The 20,306-nt window shown below is 43.0% G+C and overlaps 1 protein-coding gene across 1 annotated transcript; it reads left to right on the top strand.

The window, feature by feature from the left end:
* The first annotated feature begins 1,038 nt into the window (after positions 1-1,038).
* On the top strand, positions 1,039-2,525 carry LOC148047781 (vomeronasal type-2 receptor 26-like). The gene has a single exon (XM_087708489.1). The coding sequence runs from the start codon at positions 1,071-1,073 to the stop codon at positions 2,022-2,024; it is 954 nt and encodes a 317-aa protein (XP_087564615.1). The 5' UTR covers positions 1,039-1,070; the 3' UTR covers positions 2,025-2,525.
* Positions 2,526-20,306: the final 17,781 nt, after the last annotated feature.

Raw genomic sequence — 20,306 nt, 5'->3', positions numbered from 1 at the left:
GATATACACACACGTACTAGGCAAAGGTCAAACAATCAGCAGCTACAGCAGGGAAGCACACACGGAGAGAGAGATTTGCCCCAACAGAGCGTCTCTTATAATACATCTCAAAGTGGTAACACTCAAATAATCCTGCTGACTCATTCCTCCCATTGCATCATCATTACAGTATTCCAGCAGCTGGTCAGCTATTAAAGCATCATTACCCTGACAAGCAATTATTTTTTTAAAAATGGAAGAAGCTTTAGAAAGATACAAAGCCAACATCAACGATTGAATACCAAAATTCAGAAAATTCACTCCTGGTTATAAGTTAAGGGAAATTGGTATTCTATAACAATCACTGATTTTAAAATAGATACATTGTTTAACAATATCTACTGGAAATGCCATAATAAGGAAGGATTATTTTATCATTTGTGGTGGTTATGGAAAACAATTTTTAAAGTATTGGAATGACAGATATCAGAATAGTGGGGGGGGGATCCTAAACATAAAAAAAATGAACTGAAATGACAAATACGCACTTTAGGTATGATTCTATAAATCTGGCACAAAATTGGAAAGACACATTTTGTCAGGGATGTCAGAATGGGAGGTAAAATTGGAAAATATGGGGCAATGGAAAAATACAATATCTATAGTATTTATGACAGAAGTAGCAACAATGGGTACCCTACATACTGCATATTACAAAGCAAATTTAGACCTTTTGAACATAGTTTTTAGAAAGTTTTGAGAGTAATCAAAACTAATAGACGAAAGTATTCAAATAGATGTTAGTAAGAATTGTTTAAAATTAAGCACAAACACATACACACACACACAAATGACATACAACACAGCACTTGGCAAATAAAGAGAAAGGATGATGGCAAAGTTTTCCTATAATCACTGTATTCATGCTGAGTAATTATTTCTTTGTGTTATTCAATTGCCACTACTCAATGTAGATCATTTCCTCCTTTATATTTCATTATTCCAGTAATAAAAATTGTTTTGAAAAAATAAAAATGTCATTGCTTTATCCTGCTTTATCGGCTCCTGTCAATTGGTTATGTCACTGTAGAATGTCACTGAATCACGAGATAAACAGCAATTCATGTTTTCCAGATGCAGCATATTGTGAAAAGTGTCCAGATGGTCAGCATTCCAACAAGAAACGAGATCAGTGTGTCCCCAAAGTAATAACTTTCCTGTCCTACAAAGAAACGTTAGGTCTCATCCTGGCTATCACAGCCTTATGTTTGTCCCTAAATACAGCCTTAATTCTGGGAATCTTCATTAAATATCGAGAAACTCCCATAGTCAAAGCCAACAACCGGGATCTCACCTACATTCTCCTGGTGTCTCTCCTGCTTTCCTTTTTGACATCTCTTCTATTCATTGGTCAGCCCAAGCAAGTGACTTGCCTTCTTCAACAAATCACTTTCAGTGTGGTTTTCTCAGTTGCTGTCTCTTCCTTGTTGGCCAAGACGATTATGGTGGTGGTGGCATTTTTGGCCACAAAGCCAGGCAGCACAATGAGGAAATGGTTGGGGAAAAGTCTGGCCAACTCCATTGTCTTGTCCTGTTCTGGAGTTCAGGTGAGCATCTGCCTTACATGGTTGGGAATTTCTCCCCCATTTCCATATTCTGACCTGCATTCTCAACCAAGAGAGATCCTCCTGCAATGTAATGAAGGCTCAACCATCATGTTCTACACTGCCCTTGGCTACATGGGCTTTCTGGCTGCCACCTGCTTCTTGGTGGCTTTCCTGGCCCGCAAGCTTCCAGGGACTTTCAATGAAGCCAAGTGGATCACCTTCAGCATGCTGGTCTTCTGCAGTGTTTGGATCTCCTTTGTCCCCACCTACCTGAGCACCAAAGGAAAATATATGGTGGCTGTGCAGATCTTCTCCATCTTGGCCTCCAGTCTGGGCTTACTGGGATGTATTTTTGTCCCCAAATGTTACATCATTATTCTGAGACCTGACGTGAACACTAAGGAGCGTCTAATAATGAAAAACAATGAGGGCTCTTGAGTTTGGAAGTTTTTTTCCTTACCCAAATTATTTTTAGGATAAAATAAGATCACTTGGAAGTGAAATCTGTTATGTTAAGAACTCTCTCTCTCTCTCATGTGAACTTTCAATCATGACTGATTTAGTAAGATATATAAGAGATCTGTAAGAGGTCATTTTCTTTTAAATCATTACTTTATCACAATCCATATTTAGGAAGAATCATAAAGTGGGCCTTGGTGGTGCAGTGGTTAGAGTGCAGTACTGCAGGCTACTTCTGCTGACTGTTGGCTGCTTGCAATTTGGTAGTTTAAATCCCACCTGGCTCAAGGTTGACTTAGCCTTCCATCTTTCTGAATTGGGTAAAATGAGGACCCAAATTCTTGGGGGCAATATGCTGACTCTCTAAACTTCTTAGAGAGTGCTGGAAAGCACTGTGAAGCAGTATATGTCTAAGTGCTATTTCTATCACTAATTACTAACCAGGGACTCTTTGGCTCAGTGGCGATCAGAAAGGTTGGTAATTCGACAGTTCAAATCCCTAGCATCGTGTAATGGAGTGAGCTCCTGTTACTTGTCCCAGCTTCTTCCAACCTAGCAGTTCAAAAGCACATAAAAATGGAAGTAGAAAAATAGCCAATATTAACTAGAGCCCTTACTGATAATAAATTAACTTTCAGTTTAGGTACATATAATATGGATAAATGCTCATTTACAAATAAACAATATGCATTACCTTCACCAGATGCTTTCACTTTCCATCCATTTGCCACTGATACATGTTGCTTGCTCATGAAATTTTCACAAAACACTTTCTATTTCTAGTAATGCACTGTGATGCTCCATTATCAACAACCCACAAATCATGGTCTATTGGTGCATTGCTAGACATAGCCAAAGTACACCTAGCTAAGTAGACATTAGCGTTTTTTGTAGCCTTTCTAGTATTCTGTTGTTTTGCATTTTTACAGAATCTAGCTTATGTCCCTTAGTCCCACAAGAAAAACATTTTCATAACAGTATAGGCAGTCGAAAATGACTCGTCATGTTGTGGTGGTTTCTCTCTCAGTTGTTATCTTTCCATCTTTCTTCTTGACTCTTCCAACAGTCGTGCAGTTATGTCAGTCAATGTTAGTTTATTTCGGGTTAGGACTTCAAGGGAAGATACAAAATCATCGTAACTCTCATCCAGTGAGGACAAAATGATGTAAACTTGTTGTAGCTCTGAAAAAATCAGATCTTTTTCATGTAGCTCCTGGAAAACACCTTTCATAAAGGTTAAATGAGCTAACATATCTCCACCTTTCAGAAGACGTGCCCTAAACAGTTTGCGTGTAAGATGTATATGTGCACCTACAGCGTCACACACATACATTCTCTTCAAATTCTCCCAACATCTTGCAGCAGAATCTTTCCACGAATGTGTACTAACTGTTGATTATTCAGTGTTAGACAAATTATACACAATGCCCGTTCATTGCATCACTGAAAATCTGCTATCTTCTTTGTATCATTATCGTTATCTGGTTTCCAAGCAGTTACATCCGGTGGATTCTGTACAGCATCCCATAAACCTTCCCTACGCAGGAGTAGACTGCATTTCGTAGACCAGGAAACATAGTTTGTTCCACCCAACCAGGTTATCATCGATCGACTTGTTGATGGGTCGCTCGTCATCTTCTCCAGGATAGTGCAATCACTAAATGAACAGCTGTCTGTATACGGTATTGCGTATCAACACCAACTCTCCTTTAGCTACATCTGGTATACTCTGGGCCCATAACCAGTGTTAGGTAAGCTCCCCGTTGGGAGAGTGAGTACATTCAGCGAAGCATTGTGAGAGTTGTGTTGGAGAACACACAAACCAGCATACAGAGACAATACAGTTTAAGTAGGCTTTTACTTTCGTGGAAATAGAGGTTTCAGAGTCCATCAAACAGTCCAAGTCATACATGGGTAAGACTTTTGTGGAAATAGAGGTTTCAGAGTCCATCAAACAGTCCAAGTCATACATGGGGAATGTCTTTCAGTTAAGGGATAATCCAAATAACATAGTCCAGTTTCATATAATCAGTTCGGTACTCAGAGTTTGCTCCCAGCTGCAAAACTTACAATAGCTCACGGCACTTTCTAACAGCCAGCTTCCAAAACACTCAGATCAGATCAGCCCAGCATCTAACAAACAGAGAGAGAGCTAACAGTCATTCTGGCTCCCTCTTATGGCAGATTGGGGAAAACAGCAACCAATCACATTTTACAGTATGATTTAAAGAAACAGGTATAACATTGCTATATGATTTACATATTGCCAACCCAACCGTTAGATTATATTCCTAACACCTTTCTTTAACCATGACCTTCCTTTACGTCTGCTTCCTGAGATTCCTAGTTGACATTCTATTTTAGAGTAACTCTTGGTTTTTTTCATGGACATAATTGCAGGTAAGTGTGCAAATAAAGGTGGGAAATTTGCAGCCCCTGCCTCAATACCCCCTTTGCATGGACCCAAGTTGGCCATTTGATCTAAGATAGACTTTTTGATTTCATTTGATCTAAGATAGGCCATTTAGTCTAAGATGGGCTTTCCATGCACAAAGAACCAAGATTTATTGCAGATATTCTAGCTCAGAGCTCAGCAACCTGCCGCTCTGGAGCTGCAAATGGCTCTTTCATCCCTCTGCTGCGGGTGCCTGTCACCAGTCTGCACCACAACTGATATACAGTATTTAACATTTCTAGGTGTTTCCCATGGCTTTCATGAAAATTGAAGAATGTCTAAAAATACAAAGTTTGTGGACAGCAGATTAAGAACACACTTTACATATTTTTCCCTCTCCTTGCATCCTTAACAATATTTATAACTGTGAAATAGATAGCCATATAAAGGAAGCATATTATGCCCACACTTTCCCCAAATCAAGAAAAGTAGTACTGCTTCTCTAAAATGCATTTAATCTCTGAAAGTACACCCTTGAGATATTGGAATGTTTCAAATCAAGGCTTAGCAATGAGAAGGTATTTGAGTTTGACTTCTGGCTGCTAAAAAAAAAAATTGTCCAAACTCTAGAAGCTTTTACAATCTGCCTGTGAACCGAAAGCAGACAGAAACTGTTTACCTTAATCCTGTTTGTCACGTTGAGAGATTTTGGAATGAATGAAAGAATTTAAAGAATTCACCATGGGGTGTAAAGATTTCGCCAGCAAAGTCAGTGACTTCATCAGGGATTCAGTGGCACAGAGAAAGTCAGAAAGGGCCCTGCTTGTAGCCCCTAATTCACACATAACTATCCAAAACCACCTCCCCATTCTTACCCACCAGTTCTCCACATTGATATTATACACGGGCTTGTCTAGATTAGTGTCATATAAAACGGTGGCCAAGTTCTGTCCTTCGCCAGAGAGAAAACTCAGAATAATGTCTTCACAAATGATCTTCAGGATCATGCTCTTCTGGAGACACTGGAGTTCCTCCGTGAATTTGATCTTGGCAAGAGAAAAACAAGCACGGATTTCTTGGTTCTGAATTCCAAGTAGCTTTAGATCATTCTCCACATGCTGGAGATTTTCTGCAGAGAGGGTCTCCTCTATTAGGCCTCCTCCATACTGTAAGTAGATCTCCTGTACTGGCAAACGTTTTGAGAATTGGGTTTGTCCACCAGCATTCAAAACAGCCACTTGGCAGGTCTCTGTCCAATAAGTCAGTGACAAGATTTTCCCATCACACTGATCTTGAGCCGCCTCACCTTTCTGTAAAGAGCGCGATGTTTGGAGCATTTTTTTCAGCAACCTACAAAAGCAACGTTTCTGCTCCTTGGTTAATGAATTATTTGAGGCAGGTTGGATTTTTTTGGAGAAAGACATACCTTTTTTTTAAACCACAAACCTCCAAAGATGGAGGTAAGATTTGAATGTACTTTTGGAGGTTGAATTCCTGGAAGCCAAAATCTGGGGGAGAGAAATTGAACGGATGAAAGCTATTGCAGATGATCTAGCCCAGTGGTTTAGGATTGTGGGAAGCTGTGGTTCACTCATCAGTGTCTGCAGAAGGAAAGAAAAATGACAAAACAAGTTCGTAATTCAAACCGTGTGTCTCGGGTTAGAGTCAGAAAGTAAGAAAGGCAGGGGGTTGCATCATGACATTTTGTTGTACATTGTAGTCCTTATTGTCTAATTGTGGATTATATTGTGAGTGAACCACATTTGGTTTTAAAGGATTAGACCAGGGATGGTATTCACTTACTTTCCCTACTGGTTCACAAATGTGAGCATGCACATACTCGGCTTTCCACGCGTGTGCTTTGGCTTGAAAACATGCCTAAATAGGATGGCATAGAGCTGGGGCGGGTGGGCTGGCCCACCCACGATGTCCACTACTGGTTTGGGTGAACCAGTCCGAACTGGCTGAATATCACCTCTGGATTAGACTACAACAACATATAAAAACAAAGAAGAGCCATACTCTCTTGGAGACTTTACTTTGTATTGGGAAACTGCCACCCAGACTGGAAGGATAGGTCAAACAGGGACCTAGCTTGGAGTCCTTGCACGGCTACAACAGGCATAAGCCTGACCTTCCCCAAGATCCATAAAACATTATCCACTTATTCCCAGAAGGCAAGCAGTGTGGGGAGCTCCTCTCTGGTTGCTTGTGCCTGTTGTGCCAAGAGTTTGATTCCCCCTTCAGTAAACCTGTAAACTCTTTTGTGAATACAGTTGAACTTACTTAATGATTAAATAGAATTGAAAATCCATTGAAATGGTCTTCCCTTTTGAAGCTGCTTCATGAAGCAACAGAGCCCTTGGTTTCTTAGAAACCCTTGTGTTAGGTAAGCTCCCCGTTGAGAGAGCGAGTACATTCAGCGAAGTGTTGTGAGAGTTGTGTTGGAGAACACAAAAACCAGCATACAGAGACACTGCAGTTTAAATAGGCTTTTACTTTCATGGAAATAGAGGTATCAGAGTCCATCAAACAGTCCAAGTCATACACGGTTAAGACAGTCAGTCATCAATGTCTTTCAGTTAAGGGATAATCCAAATAACATAGTCCAGTATCATATAATCAGTTCAGTACTCAAAGTTTGCTAGCAGTTGCAAAACTTACAATAGCTCATGGCACTTCCAGCTTCCAAAAACACTCAGATCAGATTAGCCCAGCATCTAATGAACAGAGAGCTAACAGTCGTTCTGGCTCCCTCTTATGGCCGATTGAGGAAAATAGCACCCAATCACATTTTACAGTATGATTTAAAGAAACAGGTACAACATTGTTACATGATTTATATATTGCCAACCCAACCGTTGGATTATATTCCTAACACCTTGTTTTTATGCATTAGGTTTATGGAGTCTAACTTATGCTAAAATTGAGCTGGTGGAGCAGTACTCAATTCTAAAATAAAAATAAGTTATATCTTTATTACAGACGGCTGTTGTCAGGGTCCCAAGTAACACCCCCAATGGAAGAAGACTCCAAGGTTTGCGTTTCCTCACAGTTCCATTTTATTAGAGATGTCATATTGGCACATCTGGGAAAACCTGAATTTGAAAGGCTCAAGGTTTTCCCCATCCAAGTGAAAGTTCAAGTCCCTGCCCAGCACCCACATTTCCATCACATGGCCCAATTAGGCACCATCCAAAACTGGAGATGCTTCCCAATCACCTCATCGCAGCTGCAGGACAAGATGGCCTTGACTCTCTGAGAAAGGAATGTTATTTTGACTATATATCACCCATACTCCATACAACCCCCATCCCCTTTTCCCACAATAGAAATTGTGGTAGGCCTGAAGGCCCAATGCAAAAGATGGCTTCCGGGTCTGACATCTGTTTCATTAAAATCAAAAGGATAGTTTTTCTTTACCCAAACACTTACAGCACTTTGTCAATAAATACCAAATATATTTCTTCAGAGAATATTATGGTTCTCGATTTTGTGCTTGCAATGAAAAAAAATATGAAACTTTGATTTTGTTTTTGCTAATTAAATAGGTTTATTGTTATAGAAATGATTAGTATATACAGTTATATAAAAGTAAAAAAGTTGAAGGTATAATGTCGTTATCTTCTACTGTACTAAAGAAAGTACAGTAGAAGTTGGTGCCTTTTTCTTTCTTTTTCCCTCCTTACACCATTTTTTCCTTTTTCCCTCCCCCTCCTCCTAGTTTTCTGTCATCTCAATGAAGCCATCAAAATAATAGGTTTTGGAAATACATATTACGTGTTCTTGGTATTGATTCCTTCTCAAAATAATCTCAATGGCAATTATGAAATGATGCTACAATCTCTAAAAGGGAACAAGCAAGATCAATGGTGGAAGTTGCCATTATTTTAATTAACATTTCAATTAAATACTTAGAATACATAAAATCCACTAAAACATTTCTTAGACAAAAAAAATTAAAACATGTAATATACATAACTCACAATCTAAGAAATATGTAACATGCTTTTTTTCAATAAAAGTCATCAAAAATCACAATCTTATTAACAGTAGTGATCATGGTAAAATAAAAATAAAAATGCAAAGGCAGCATTTTAAAGTAATTATGGCAAAAAATTTAAAAATGCAAAGGCAGCATTTTGCAAATGACATTATATTGGGGTACAAGAATCTTAAATTGGTAAAAACCATGAAGCCTCTTTCTTTTTATAAGAAGAATCTGGTATGCAAACTATCATTTCACAATGTAATTGAGCATTTCTTAAATATTTAAAGGTAAAGATTCCCCTTGAACATATTTGCTACTCGTTCCCGATTCTAGGGGGCAGTGCTCATCTCCATTTCAAAGCCGAAGAGCCAGCGCTGTCCGAATATGTTTCCATGGTCATGTGGCCAGCATGACTAAACACTGAAGGCACATGGAACGCTGTTACCTTCCCACCAAAGTGGTCCCTATTTTTCTACTTGAATTTTTTTTACGTGCTTTCGAACTGCTGGGTTGGCAGAAGCTGGGACAAGAAACAGGAACTCATTCCGTTACGTGGCACTAGGGATTCGGACTGCTGAACTGCTGACCTTTCTGATCAGTAAACTCAGTGTCTTAGCCACTGAGCCACCTTGTTTCCAAGGTAAAGATTCTCCTCGCACATATGTGCTAGTTGTTCCCAAGTCTAGGAGGTGGTGCTCATCTCCATTTGAAAACTGAAAAGTCAGCACTGTTTGAAGATGTCTCTGTGGTCATGTGGCTGGCATGACTAAATGCCGAAGGCGCACGGAATGCTGTTACCTTCCCACCAAAGGTGATTCCTATTTTTCTACGTGCATTTTTACATGTTTTCGAACAACTAGGTTGAAGCTGGGACAAGTAATGAGAGCTCACTCCATTACGCCGCGCTAGGGATTTGAACTGCTGAACTACCGACCTTTTGCTCGACAAGCTCAGCGTCTTAGCCATTGAGCCATCGCATCCCACTCTTAAATGTTTATGTATGTGATAATATACATTTAAAATCAAAGAAATGCACAAACTGGAAATAGAAAGTTTTCCAGAACAGGACAGATATGAGATCAACGTCTGGATGCTCCCAAAACACCTTTAATGGAACCTAGTCCTATTTTTCTTGTTGACAATCCATATCATACCTTCCCACTATTTTGAGGCAGGAAATAAACAAAAATGTTTGCAATGCTACATTGCAATGCAATGTTATCCCTGAAATAGTTTAACAAGTTTGAAAACAATAAAGAAAAGTCAATTCCCAGTTATGCCCATATATGTAAGATGGCATACACTTGTGCCACACTTCCCTTCCCCTCATGTTAAATATGGGCAATAGCTATCAAAAGTTTTCTTGCCCACAACTGAACAACAGGAGCTAACAAAATCATTTCTTATTAGCTTTGCAATGGATGTACTATTTAGCATCATTTGCATGGCCATTACAGAAAGGTTTACAAACCTGATACAAGATTTCAAGTAGTTCTGTGAGATGCCATGAATTGTGGCCTTTCTCCTAGTTCAGAGATTGCCACTTATTTTTTAGAAACAATGGGTGGAAATTAGCTAAGGAGAAAAGCAACCTAGAACTAAGGAAATATGCTCCATCACTGGAGGTTTTGAAGAAGAGACTGGACAGCCATTTCTCTCAAATTGTATAAGATTTCCTGCTTGAGCAGGGGGTTGGATTAGATCAGGGCTATCAAACTCCCAGCCCTTGGGCCAGATGCGTCATGTGCTGGCCAAGGCCAGGCCCAGTTTAGCGAAAGGGGGGAAAGTCCCAATACGTCACCTGAAGATGCCATTACAATGTGAGTTTGACACCCCTGGACTAGATGATCTCCAAAGTCCCTTCCAACTCTGTTTTTCTGTAGTTCTGTAGTCCTCAACTCATTTATAAACACTGAAAGTCAAGCTATCAACATAGCTAGTCTGTTTTGAAGAAACAGCAGCTGTGGTGCCTGCAGAGCTCAATTCCTCCTACTTAATTCTTCAATTTGCTTTTTTTTTAAAAAAAAAACACCAAGTATTTAAGAGTAAACAGGAACATCCTTTTTCTGATAGCAGGTACAGATAATATTGGGGAAAGTTAAAGGATTTTCAGAAAATGGATAACCCCAAAGAACCATCCTCTTGTTAATTTGAACTGGAAACAGTTCAACCGAACTGGGCCGAACCAGTAGGAATCCACCTCTGCATAAGTGGGAGGTGATGGGTGATAGGAACGATGAGAAAATTAAAAGTAATAGTAATGCAGACTTAGTTTGACAGTGTTGAGTGAATTATTTGTTTAGCAGAGTGATGGCATTGGGGGGGGGGAACTGTCCTTGTGTCTAGTTGTTCTGGTGCTCAGTGCCCTATTGCATTGTTTTGAGGGTAGGAGTTCAAACAATTTATGTCCAGGATGTGAGGGGTCTGTAAATATTTTCACAGCCCTCTTTATGACTCCAGCAGTATACTGGTTATATTTCTTTTGTATTTCTTGCACAGTGGTAGAATTTTGTAAAGACATTGTAACAAAGATTCAATATGGGAAAAAAATGTAGAAGCTCTTCTATAAAATGTGGCCAACCAAGCAAAAAATACCCTCAAGTTCCTGTATAGCTTGGTATACCAAGCTATACAGGACCATTTTTATATCATATTTTGGTATTTCCTCAATGTCATCGAAAAGAACTGTGGCCAAGTTCTTTCCTTTACCAAAGGTGAGAATAACTTCACAGCAAATTATTCTCAGTTTCATATTCTCCTGCACCACGTTTTGCTCTTCCATAAACTGGGTTCTAGCCAGGGAGAAGCAACCACACACTTTCTTGTTTTGAATTCCAAGGAATTTCAATTCATTCTGCACAATTTGGAGATTCTCTAAGCTAAGAGGTTCTACCTCATCACCATGCCAGTTGAGGTAAATATATTTTGTTTCTATTATTCCCTCCCATATTTTCTTTCCATCTTCATCCAGAATGAGTGCTTTACAATCTCTTCCCATATATTCAAGCTTCAGTTTGGAATTGTCACACAAACATTCTTCCTTGTTGCCTTCTTTTAAGATGCTCTGATCTTTAAGTAAATGTTTCAGAATGTTGAAAAAAACTTTTTTGTCTTTTTTAGATGGGATGCTGTCATTGCAGGAATAGTAGAAATCATCAGATCTTGTTGATCCTGAAGAATCATCACTGTCTTCTAATTGACTTAGAATCACAAGTGAATCTGGATTTTCTTTTGAAATGTTAACTTCGTATTCTTTTGAATCCATGGTTCCATGGATTCTTTATATGATCAAAAGATGAATAATCCATGAATCTTGAGGACAATTCATTCAACACCATGCTACACCTGGTTCTGCAGCTCTTCTCCTCTTCCCCCAATCCTTTTGTGGGGGAAAAATCTGCCAATTTTTGAGCAGTTCTTATACAGTCAGTTTCCAAGACCTGGAAATATAGGTACAAATTATCAATATATGAAAATCTCTCATCAGGAAATCTCCAGAACCATAAAGCCTACATACACCTTAATTGTTTATGTATTGGATTCTTGGATGTGACAGACACCTTTGGAGATTTCTATTAGAAGAACGGTAAAATAGTCCTCTAGGAACTTCTTCCCAAAAGAAGCACTAAAGAAATGCAATAAGCTTGATATATTAGGACAAAGGGTCTCCTATTAAAATCACCAGAGCTGACCCTAACTATAGTTTTCTCCAAATTGTGACTTGGAAGGAAAAAATAGGAAAATAATTCTTATAGCTTCACTAACACACTTAGGGATAGAAAGAGGAGAGGCTTCTTAATTCTATTACAGTACTTAGGACTGTTTAAACATTGCAAAACCAAAAAATTCTCTTTCTGTCTTTCTCTTTCTTTCATTCTCCTTAGTTAATAACATAGTTACCATAGTTTTCGTAGCATAAGATGCACTGGAGTATAAGACACACCAAGGTTTTGGAGAGACAAATTTTTTAAAAAAGTTTTTGCACTCTGCAAATCTCCCCAAAATGGCCCATTTTTCATGAAAACAGGCCTGCTTTTTTTTTCCAAAAAAAGGGCATGAATAGCCTTTAGGAGGCTGATAGAGTGATCCGGGGGGGGGGGGACAATTGAGCAAAAAAGGGCTGTACAAATTGCTTACAATTACACCCCAGGGTTCTGAAGGAACTGGCAGACGAGATCTCAGAACCACTGAACTATATCTTTCAGAGATCCTGGAGTACTACAAGAGGACTGGGAAAGAGCTGATGTTTTCAATCTGCCACCCAACAACCAAACGGAGAAGCGAAGAGGTAGGAGAGACGAGGCAGGAGAGACAAAGCGGGAGCCAAGTCGGGTCATGATGAATGAATGTTGTTTACTATTTTACTTTTATGTACTATTTTGTGTCTATTGTCTGTACCCTCCCCTCCCCATTTTATGTAAGCCGCCCTGAGTCCCCTCAGGGAAAAGGGCGGCCTATAAATATTAATAAAATCTCTAAAATCTCTAAATTCCTTCCAAAAGGCAACTTTCCCATAAAATGGCTTGCTGCCCTAGACTCGAGGAGACCCTCTGCAGTCCCTCTCGTCTGGCCGGTATGCCAGCAAGAGTGTTGGGCTGAAGAAAGGAAGGATGCACACGCTCACGCGCTCTCTCTCTCCCTCTCCCTCCCTCCTCCCTCTCTCTCACAAATGGCAAATCTGAGCAGCCTCTGCTGGGAGTCCGTCCCATGCTTTCTCCCAACCCCCACACCCCTTCTCTCAGCTACTTTCTGCCTTGTGGACCTAGAACTGATTGCTGTCTCCAGCCTGGTTCTCCTCTCCTATTATCATAGAAGGCATCTCACAAAAACCACTGCATGGCAGTTGGAAACTGCTGCGTGGTGTTTTGTTGCTACGTACACAGCCGCACAGCTTAGAGGGAACATTGGAGGGAAGTATGCAGTGGAGTACCCCAAGGCTCTATTTTGGGCCCAGTACTCTTCAACATCTTCATCAATGATTTGGATGAGGGAATTAATCAGTGGAATGGCTTGTCTCCAGAAATTGTGAATGCCCCAACACTGGAAGTCTTTAAGAAGATGTTGGATAGCCATTTGTCTGAAACGATATAGGGTTTCCTGCCTAGACAGGGGGTTGGACTAGAAGACCTCCAAGGTCCCTTCCAATTCTGCTTTGTTTTGTATTGTATAACTTTTATACAGTTTATACAATAACAGCAATTCTGGACATAAATACCAAAAGCAGACAAATGATTGATGAGTGCAAGCTGCAGTATAGCTCACAGAACAGGAACTGACTTTTTAAAATAAATCTTATTAAAAGTTTTAAAGAGAACTGGCACTTTAAAAGCTGAGACATATCAGACAGATATTTAAATATCAGAGAAATTTGCATCTCAAAAGACTTAAATGCAGTGAGATGCTTTTTTAAAAATGTTGGGGAGATTTAATAATTAACTTATGAAAGAAACGTACAAAACCTTTGTATGTCATTTCGTGTTGCAAATACATTTTTAAGCTTTTATAATATATAGTACAGAACTTACAAAAGCAATAATTACAAACATGAGACTGAAAATCAGTGGTGGGTTGCTCCCAGTTTGGCCCGGTTCGTCCGAACCAGTAGTAGTGATGGCAGGAGACCCCGCCTACCCACCTGGGTGCTTCTGCGCATGCGCAGAAGCGTTGTGAATGCACGTGAGAGTGCCCGAACCGGCAGTAAAAATATTTGCCACCCAACACTGCCCAAAATGTATTCTATTGACTCCTAAAGGGTGTTCTTAGGGTACATATCTTTACTTTTAATCATAATTCTCCTATTTTCCAAAACTTCTCCCCCCTGCATTCATACCCACACAACCCACACAAATTTGTTCAGGAGAAAAAGTTGGAATATATGTACAATGGCTTTGCACTAACACATCGACACTGTCTATTAATCCAGAAGTGCAGCTCCTACCTAAAAATCAGAATTATCAGGCATTTGCCTGCTCCTTTTGTGGAGATGGGGAGGGAGATGATTCAATAACACAATGAGGCTTTCCCTCAACATACGTATTTCAACAGTTTTCATTGGAAGGGTCCTTTTCCAATTTCATTTAGATATTGGGTTGTCATATCATACTTTAAAATTTATCCTGTTACATACAAGGATTTAGGAAGGTTTTCTCTGCTGCCTGGTCCAAACCAATACAAATGTAGCCACTTACCTGAAAAGACAGACAGTTGATTTGATATTTCGGAAGAAGAATAACTTGAGGTTCTTCTTTGCCAAAAGAGTAACGTCATCGGAAGAGTTTCTGTTTCTAAACTCTGGTAGCCATTAGAAGGAACTACAGCATGTCCTGCTAACTTCCAGAAACCTCAGAGACTGAGGCATAGAAGTACAACTAGCACAACTTTTCTGAAAAAGATCACATGTCACACCACACAGGAAATTGTTGATTTGATGGCTTGTTTGTTTAACTTGTGTGAGGGACATCACAAAGGGGTGTTTGTTTGAAAGAAAAATAAATGAGGAAGGCTGAAGAAGGAGAAAGGAACAACTTTCACTGAATGAGTAACTTTTGGATGTTTATGAACAACAATTCTTATTTTATGCAAAATATTATTTAATTTTTTTCTCACATACTTCCTCATCAGGACGCAGGGCAGATCTGCATTTCTATTTATGTCAGCATGAACAACTTCCTTCTTTATCAGTAGGACAGAGGGCACATCTGCACTTCTATTTAATTCAGCATGGAAAACTCACTGTTGTCTGAGCAAGGAATGGCTGACAGCCTCCTTCTACATCTAGCCCATTGCAGCTGTACTCTTGTTTTTAGGGGACTGGAGACCAAAACATAGGAAGAACGGTTGCAGGAACTGGTATGTCTAGTTTAATGAAGAGAAGAACTAGGGGAGACATGATAGCAGTCTTCCAATATCTCAGGGGCTGCCACAAAGAAGATAGAGTCAAGCTATTTTCCAAGGCACCTGGGGGCAGGACAAGAAGCAATGAGTGGAAACTAATCAAGGAGAAAAGCAACCTAGAACTAAGAGAAATTTCCTGACTGAACAATTAATCAGTGGAACAGCTTGCTTCCAGAAGTTATGAATGCTCCAACACTGGAAGTTTTAAAGAAGATGTTGGATATCCATTTGTCTAAAGTGGTGTAGGGTTTCCTGCCTAAGCAGGGGGAGAGGACCTTCAAGACCTTCCAACTCTGTTATTCTAATTCCAATACTTTTCCATCTTTGATTCAAAATGGCTGCTTTCCAACTGCAACTGTTTTAAACCCTCCATAATTAGTGGTCTCCAGTGCTCTTATCTAGTTGATTGCAGTGCCTTTCACAGCCCTTCCTCTCAATGAACTGGTCACTATCCTGTACAACTGTCGGATTTTAAACGGCTGTGATGTTCTTCACTGCTCAACAGCCCCCATTTTCTTTAGGTATTTAGGTATTTATTGGGATTTATATGCCGCCCTTTTCCCTGAGGGGACTCAGGGCGGCTTACAACCACAGGGGAGGGGAGGTGCAAGGTCAAAACAAGACAATATGTGAACAACAGAAAAATAATAAAACCCAACTTTCATTCAGCAATCAAACACTCGGGCGGGTAATTAGGAGCCTATCCCCAGGCCTGCTGGGAGAGCCAGATCTTGAGGGCTGCGCGGAAGGTCTGGATAGTGGTGAGGGTGCGGATCTCCATGGGGAGCTCGTTCCATAGGGTCGGGGCAGCAACAGAAAAGGCTCTCCTCCGTGTAGTCGCCAGTCGGCATTGACTGGCAGATGGAATTCGGAGGAGGCCCAGTCTGTGCGATCTAATTGGTCGATTTAGGGAGGTAATCGGCAGAAGGCGGTCTCTCAAGTACCCAGATCCACTACCATGGAGTGCTTTAAAGATGGTCATCAGTATCCTGAAGCGCACCCGGAGACCAACAGGTAGCCAGTGTAGCTCGCGGAGGACAGGTGTAACGTGGGCGAACCACGGTGCGCCCACTATCATTCGCGCGGCTGCATTCTGGACTAGCTGTAGTCGCCGGATGCACTTCAGGGGCAACCCCATGTAGAGCCCATTGCAGTATTCCAGTCTAGAGATCACAAGGGCTCGAGTGACTGTTGTGAGAGCCCCCCGATCTAAGTAGGGCCGCAACTGACGGACCAGGCGAACCTGGGCAAATGCCCCCCTGGTCACAGCCGACAGCTGGTGATCAAGAGTCAGCTGTGGATCCAGGAGGACTCCTAAGTTGCGGACCCTATCTGAGGGGTATAGAATTTGACCCCCCAGCCTAAGCGTTGGTGTATTAGCCAAATTATTGGGGGGGAAACACAACAGCCACTCGGTCTTATCCGGGTTGAGTACCAGTTTGTTAACACTCATCCAGTTCTTAACGGCCTCCAGACCCTGGTTCATCACGTCCACCGCTTCATTGAGTTGGCACGGGGCGGACAGATACAATTGTGTATCGTCCGCATATTGGTGGTATTTTATACCGTGCCTCCGAATGATCTCGCCCAGCGGTTTCATGTATATGTTAAATAGTAGGGGTGATAGGACCGAACCCTGGGGTATCCCACATGTTAGGGGCCTCAGGGACGATCTCTGCCCCCCGACTAACACCGACTGCGACCTGTCCGAGAGGTAGGAGGAGAACCACCGCAGAACAGTGCCTCCCACTCCCACCTCCCGCAGTCGTCGCAGAAGGATACCATGGTCAATGGTATCGAAAGCCGCTGAGAGGTCAAGGAGAACCAGGATGGACGCATGGCCTCCATCTCTGGCCCTCCAGAGATCATCGGTCAATGCGACCAAAGCGGTTTCTGTGCTGCAACCAGGTCTGAAGCCGGACTGGAAGGGGTCAAGATAGCTAGCTTCCTCCAAGGCCCGTTGAAGCTGAAAGGCCACCACCTTCTCAACAACCTTCCCGATAAAGGGAAGGTTGGAGACAGGACGAAAGTTGTTTAAAATGGCTGGATCTAACGATGGTTTCTTCAGGAGGGGTCTCACCACCGCCGTTTTGAGTACGGCGGGGAAGTACCCCTCCCGAAGGGAGGCGGTGACAACCGCCTGGATCCAGCCATGTGTCACCTCCCTGCTGTTAGCCACCAGCCAGGAGGGACACGGGTCCAGAATACAAGTGGAGGCACTTACAGCTCGGATGGCCTTGTCCACATCCCCAGAGGCAACTTCCTGGAACTCAACCCAGAGCTGATGTGGCAAATGATCCTCCTGTGTCTCAGCTGGGTCTACTGCGGTGGAGTCCAGGTCCGATCGAAACCGAGCTACTTTGTCCGCCAAGAATTGAGCATAATCCTCAGCCCTACCCTGCAAGGGGTTTCCCGCCTCCCTCCTATTAAGGAGGGAGCGGGTTATCCTGAACAGGGCGGCTGGGCGTGACTCGGCGGACGCAACCAAGGAAGAAATATATGATCTTTTTGCAGTTCTCAATGCTCGGACATAGTCCTTGGTGCAGGTAGTTAAGAGTGCTCGGTTTGCCTCTGACTTATCGGACCTCCACTGGTGCTCTAGGCATCTCCTCCGGCGTTTCTTCTCCCGGAGTTCCTCAGTGAACCAGGGAACTCTCCGGGATCCACTGACCCGGAGGGGCCGTAGTGGCGCAATCCGGTCGAGAGACTCCGACGCCGCCGAGTACCAGGCGGCGGCCAGAGTCTCCGCCGAACTGTGGGCGAGGGTATCAGGAATAACCCCAAGCTCCGTCTGGAACCTCAGAGGGTCCATAAGTCGCCTGGGGCGGAACCACTTGGTCGGTTCCTCCTCCCTACGGTGGGGGTTTGGCCTCCGGAAGTCAAGCCTCAGTAGGCAATGGTCTGACCACGACAGGGGTATGATCTCATTACCCCTCAGACCAAGATCACACATCCACTGCTCCGAGAGGAATACGAGGTCGAGCATGTGACCCGCTGCGTGGGTTGGGCCCCGAATTACTTGGGTCAAGCCCATGGCTGTCATGGAAGCCATGAACTCCTGCGCCCCATCAGAGCGTTCACCGAGCGATGGCAAGTTGAAATCCCCCAGAACTATAAGCCTGGGGAACTCAACTGCCAGCTCGGCTACTGACTCGAGGAGCGAGGGGAGGGATGCTGCAACGCAGTTGGGAGGCAGGTACGTTAGCAGCAGACCCACTTGACCCTTGAGGTCCAACTTTATCAGCAGAGACTCACACCCGACAAGCTCCGGAGCAGGGACCCTACGAGGTAACAGAGACTCCCGGATTACAATAGCCACACCGCCACCCCTTCCCTGGGCTCTCGGCTGATGAAGCACCTGAAATCCCTCTGGGCACATCTCTACAAGGGGGACTCCTCCTTCTGTGCCCAGCCAGGTTTCAGTAATACATGCCAGGTCTGCCCTCTCGTCAACAATTAAGTCCCGGACGAGGGGAGCTTTGTGAACAACAGACCTGGCATTTAGCGACAACAGCCTGAGACCAGGGTCCTGACTACTCGCGCCATCTGGTCTTGGAGTGGGACTCCTAGGGCCGGAAGGAGGGATCTCTGTAATGTAGCGAACCCTCCTTCCCCGATTATGGCCAGCCCTAAGGTCCCCGCCGTATCTGCCTCTCCCTGTCACGACCGCTATGCTCCGACCCACTCCCATGTCCATGGTCCCCCCAACCACCCCGGTTCCTCCCGCCTTCCCCAGCAGGTCCTCCGAGTCAAGCATTCTCATTTATCCACTCTAACAATTCCCACGTAAAAAATTTAAAACATTTAAAATACAAAGGTAACAATTACTAAAAGTGGGCCATTCATTCAATTCCAGCCAACTCCCATACACTCAGCATTCTATTTAAAATTGCGCAGTTATAGGATATAATAATATGGAAACAATGGAGGAAGCGATGGTCTGCTCCTCTCCCTTCTTATGTCCTGGGGAAATGTCCTTAGCCACCAAATCAAAAGTACGTAGTATATAAGGTGGTTGTAGACAAACAAGATTGAGTATAAAGCTCCAAAGTTCGTAAACGGCATCCGTATAGTCTTGCCCCACTGGTGGAGGTTAGCGGGCTGTATGTTCGAGAGTCTCTTTCCCAAAGATATATAAGGGCCCCAATGTAGGAGACCAGAGTTCGAGGCTAACTTGCACCGCTCTTGCAGATGGAAGGAAAAATGCTGGTATTTTCGGGGCTCAGTCCTTATCCCTGCAGTCGCCATCCTCTATTGCTCCCTGCCGGTTGGCCACAGTCCCACTCCTCCTAATGGTTAAGTGAGCAGGGAGCAAGGTCCGGAGGGGGCTACAACGATGATAAATAGTAAAACAGCAGATGATAAATAGTAAAAATAGGTAACAGATAATAAAGTGAGCAGAGATAGATCCGAGGGGGGGGGGGCGTCTAGGGCAATAGCAAGCACGTCCATTCAATCTGCAGATTCAGTGCAGCCTCCAACAGCTTCCGACAGCCCCCTTCTTAAAGTAAACTAAGTTGAAGATTCGCCCCTCTCAGCTCACTAGTCACCAAGACTCACAATCTCAGTCACAACCACTCAGCTCCAGCGTAATCAGCAAGCTGGCCGGAGAGGAGGATGTAGAGATGAATGCTGTGAGTCAGCTGTTTGGCGCCGCCATTTCCTCCATGCTTTCCTCCACGCTTCCCTTCCAACCTCAGCAGCCGCTGTTCCGCTGCTCTGGGATGACTGCTAGGACCAGGGGCCAGCAGGTAATTGGCCAGGGGGCTCACCAGCAGCACCAGGGGCTACCAGAAAAGACCAGAGATGGTAAGGTGGTAGGGGAGGCCGTCGCCGCCGTCCTCGCACAGCTGGGTAGCCCGGGCTGCCGCTATAGTAAAAATGCGAGCCTCCGGATTTCAGCAGGTCCTATGGGTTCCGGAGCTCTTGGGCTCTCCCAGGAGCTGTTCCCAACAATTTTTGCGGTCCGTTTGGAGGCTTC

Source organism: Thamnophis sirtalis, unplaced genomic scaffold (assembly GCF_051295495.1).
Source record: "Thamnophis sirtalis isolate CommonGarterSnake01/CBP01778 unplaced genomic scaffold, rThaSir2_p1.2 scaffold_3, whole genome shotgun sequence".
NCBI classification, from domain to species: domain Eukaryota; kingdom Metazoa; phylum Chordata; class Lepidosauria; order Squamata; family Natricidae; genus Thamnophis; species Thamnophis sirtalis.
This window is presented reverse-complemented; position numbering and strand designations above follow the sequence as displayed.

Coding starts and splice junctions, on each gene's coding strand:
- LOC148047781 (XM_087708489.1), top strand. CDS start 1,071: ATGTCACTGAATCACGAGATAAACAGCAATTCATGTTTTCCAGATGCA.